Below are 3,380 nucleotides of genomic sequence, written 5' to 3'. Positions count from 1 at the left end.
AAAGATTGTTCAAAACGTTGAACAAGAGCTCTTAAATAGAAGAGCTTCAAAGAAGCTCATTAATTGCAAGTTGCCGACTATATCGTCCAGGCCGATATGGACATCGGCCTGGCCGATCAGTACAAATCTCAGAAGATCGGCCAGAGCATTGCCTTGAATACAAACTGGACGATTTAAAATTGGCTTGATCGTTCAGGCCGATCTCACGATCGTCCCGGCTAATCAGTTCAAATCAGAGGAAAATCGCCCAGAGCTTCGCTCTGAATTCGAGCTGGCCGATATTTATTGTCCAGAAGTGACTAAGGCTTTTGAATAGATCGTCCTGGCCGATCCTGCGATCGTCCAGGACGATATGATTGTATCAATCATCCTTAATTACTCCCTTGATTTCTTGATCAATTAAGGCATAATTTGTGAATATCGTCCAGGCCGATCAATAACCGTCCTGGCCGATTATTAAAAAATACATAATAACTTAACTTTCTATGGCGGCAACTTCTTTCTGTTTTGAGCTTATCATCCTGGCCGATACACGTATCGTCTAGAATCTTTCTACCCCCTCTCTACTCAGGCTTCGTTTGATTGAAAGTTTTTTTGTGCTTATTCTGTTTTAAAATGATAAATTCATTTCTTCTTTACTGTTTGATTCTTCAAATCAAGATCCCAATAACTCTATTTGTTTCATATTTCTGCTATTTTGAGAAAACTTTTTATATATATTTCTCGGATAGAAAAACTGTATTTTCTGAATCAATGTTTTTTTAAATTTTTATTTTACAAAATTACCAAAGAACCAAAGGAAACCTCAGTTGGCAGTGGCCGTCAACCCACCAGTATAAATTGATAATCTCTCCTTCTCACGCAACCTCCCACGCCTTCAACCCGCTCGACGAAATTCTCCGTCGACAATGCCTGCTTCAAACACTCCCTTCTCCTCCCTCCTCCCATTAGCCCTCCCCTTTCTTCGTGCCGAACCCCATCTCGTCGACCCAAATCTTCCCCACATGGTCTCCGCCATCACCTCCGTCGGCGCCGGCGAGTGCTGGCACAAAGACAACTGCTTTCTCGGTCACCTGCTCGATGTCTACCGCATCCTCAAGCTCTGGGGAGCCCCCGACCCTGTCGCCCGCTGCGGCCTTTTCCACTCTGTCTACTCCAATTCCTACGTCGACCTCGCCATCTTCGACCCCGCGAACGGTGGCCGCGAGCTCCTGCGATCGATCGCCGGCGACGAGGCGGAGAGACTTGTTCATCTGTTCTGTATTGTGCCGAGGCAGAGTCTTATACACGATGACTTGCTTTTCCAGTATACGGAGTTGGAGTTAGTGGAGCATTTGACGGAATCGGAGGAGTCGGTGCGACGGGCGAGGGACGAAGGGGTTGTGGATGAGAGGGAGCCGTGGCGGAGGAAGATGGTGGCGGTGCTGCCGGAGGGTGGCGTTACAGTGAAGCACATTAATACAGGGGAGGATGTGGCGTTGTCTCGGCGGATGGTGGCGACGTTTCTGCTCATGACAATGGCGGATTTCTGTGATCAGCTTTATGCATTCCAGGCATGGCGTAATCGATGCTATATTAGTAAAAAAAAATTATTATGTCAGGCTTTCAGAGCATAAAATTTTTGACCACGAGTTCATCTTGCAGGACGAGCTATTCGACAACACCGATGGTCAAATGAACTTCTCCGGCAACACATTCACCGCACTCTGGCCCGGCGACGGCCGACCCGGTCTATGGATGAACTCCCTCTCCCGAATGGCCGCCCTCTACAACCTCATTCTCCGCGAAGAAAGTCTCTACTTACAATCACGAAAAGCATCGATCCCGATCCAATCCGAGCGGGACGAAGCGTTAGAACTAATCGTCCCGCCAGTCTTTTCCAACTGCACCAAAATCTTAGGAAGGGAATCCCAACTCCTGGCGAGAGATCTCTACTGGAAGGCAATGGCGGGGCCTGCGAACAAGGATATGGCTGCGGCGGAGAGTCTATTGAAGGAGTGCTGTAAAGAGAATGGTTACGTTGCGGAGCCGCATTTGGTGCTCGGGCAAGTTTACATGGCGGTGGAAAGGTATGAGGAGGCGGAGAGGGAGGCGGAGGAAGGGCTAAGGCTGCTGTTGGAGTGGGGGAGCCCGTGGGATAAGAGGATGAGTTGGGAGGGTTGGGTGGCTTGGGGAAGGCTTTTACTGCAGAAGGCTAAGGCAAGGTCGTGGCCTAAGACTTCCTTTGGGATCATCAGTCTCGGTCTAGTAAGGTGAGGAAAAAGGAGAATATATATATATATTTAAATTTTAAATTTATATTGAGATTAATACTTAATAGTATATATAATATCTATAATTATATTAATCTTAATATAAATTTGAATAATTTTTTTTTAAAGTCTATTATGATATGTTTTATATCAAAATAATTGGGAATATTTTTTATCAGAGAAAATTCAAAACATAAATATATATGAAAACAAATTATATTAAAATATTTTAATAAAGATCGTGGCCTAACACATCCTTTGAGATCATTAGTCTCGGTCTACTATGGTGACGAAAAAGCAGGAAATAAATAAATAAATAAATATATATATTCTGATTCAAAACATATTAAAATTTGTTTGAAAATTCTTAAATTTATATTGAGATTAATATTATATATAATATCTATAATTATACTAATCTTAATATAAAATTGAATAAAAGTTTTGAAGTTTATTTTGATATGTTTTATGTCAAAATAATTGGGAATAATTTTTATCAGAGAAATTTTAATACATAAATATATATGAAAAAAATTATATTGAAATATTTTAATAAATTTATGATCAAATATGATTTATAATTATTACATTTATTTTAAATAAGTTTAATATTAATTTATGCTTGAAAAAATAAAGATTTTGATATATATCAAATAAATGACGAGGAGCACTTTCTTAATAGTTCTGTATAATTAATTAATTCCTTCTATGATTTTCTGCCCAATATGAAAATGTATGTGGAAGTGAATTTTTTACCTATAATTTGTCCTGAGAACTGAGCACGGATGTAGAAACCGAAGCATAATGAAATTGCTTCTATTGGGCTGAAAAACTTGGCCCAAAATGAGTTTTAGTGACCGGATCTGTATTAATTCTATTGGGCATATTGGGTTTTTTATATGAAATTATGATATTAGACACACATTCTAACTTTGTTATTTTGTTAGCACTTAACAATTGTTGTAGGGAATTTTTCTCATGATATTATAAGAGAAAAATTGTGAAGTATTATTTGGGAGAAATTACTTTTGAGGGAAAAGAATTAACTTAGGCTTCGTTTGGGACGGCTTTCTTCCTGCTTCTTAAAGTAGCTTTTCAGTACAAAAATTAAATTTTTTGTACTAGAAA

General features: G+C 39.8%; 1 protein-coding gene across 1 annotated transcript; it reads left to right on the top strand.

Annotated features, from left to right (window-relative positions):
* The first annotated feature begins 908 nt into the window (after positions 1–908).
* LOC110112200 lies at positions 909–2,256 on the top strand. The gene is made up of 2 exons (XM_020844340.2): positions 909–1,553; positions 1,645–2,256. The coding sequence occupies exons 1-2, from the start codon at positions 909–911 to the stop codon at positions 2,254–2,256; spliced, it is 1,257 nt and encodes a 418-aa protein (XP_020699999.2).
* The last annotated feature ends 1,124 nt before the right edge of the window (positions 2,257–3,380 follow it).

Source organism: Dendrobium catenatum, unplaced genomic scaffold (genome assembly GCF_001605985.2).
Source record: "Dendrobium catenatum unplaced genomic scaffold, ASM160598v2 fragScaff_scaffold_178, whole genome shotgun sequence".
NCBI lineage: Eukaryota > Viridiplantae > Streptophyta > Magnoliopsida > Asparagales > Orchidaceae > Dendrobium > Dendrobium catenatum.
The sequence above is the reverse complement of the archived record's forward strand: the minus strand, read 5'-3'. Positions and strand labels throughout refer to the sequence as shown.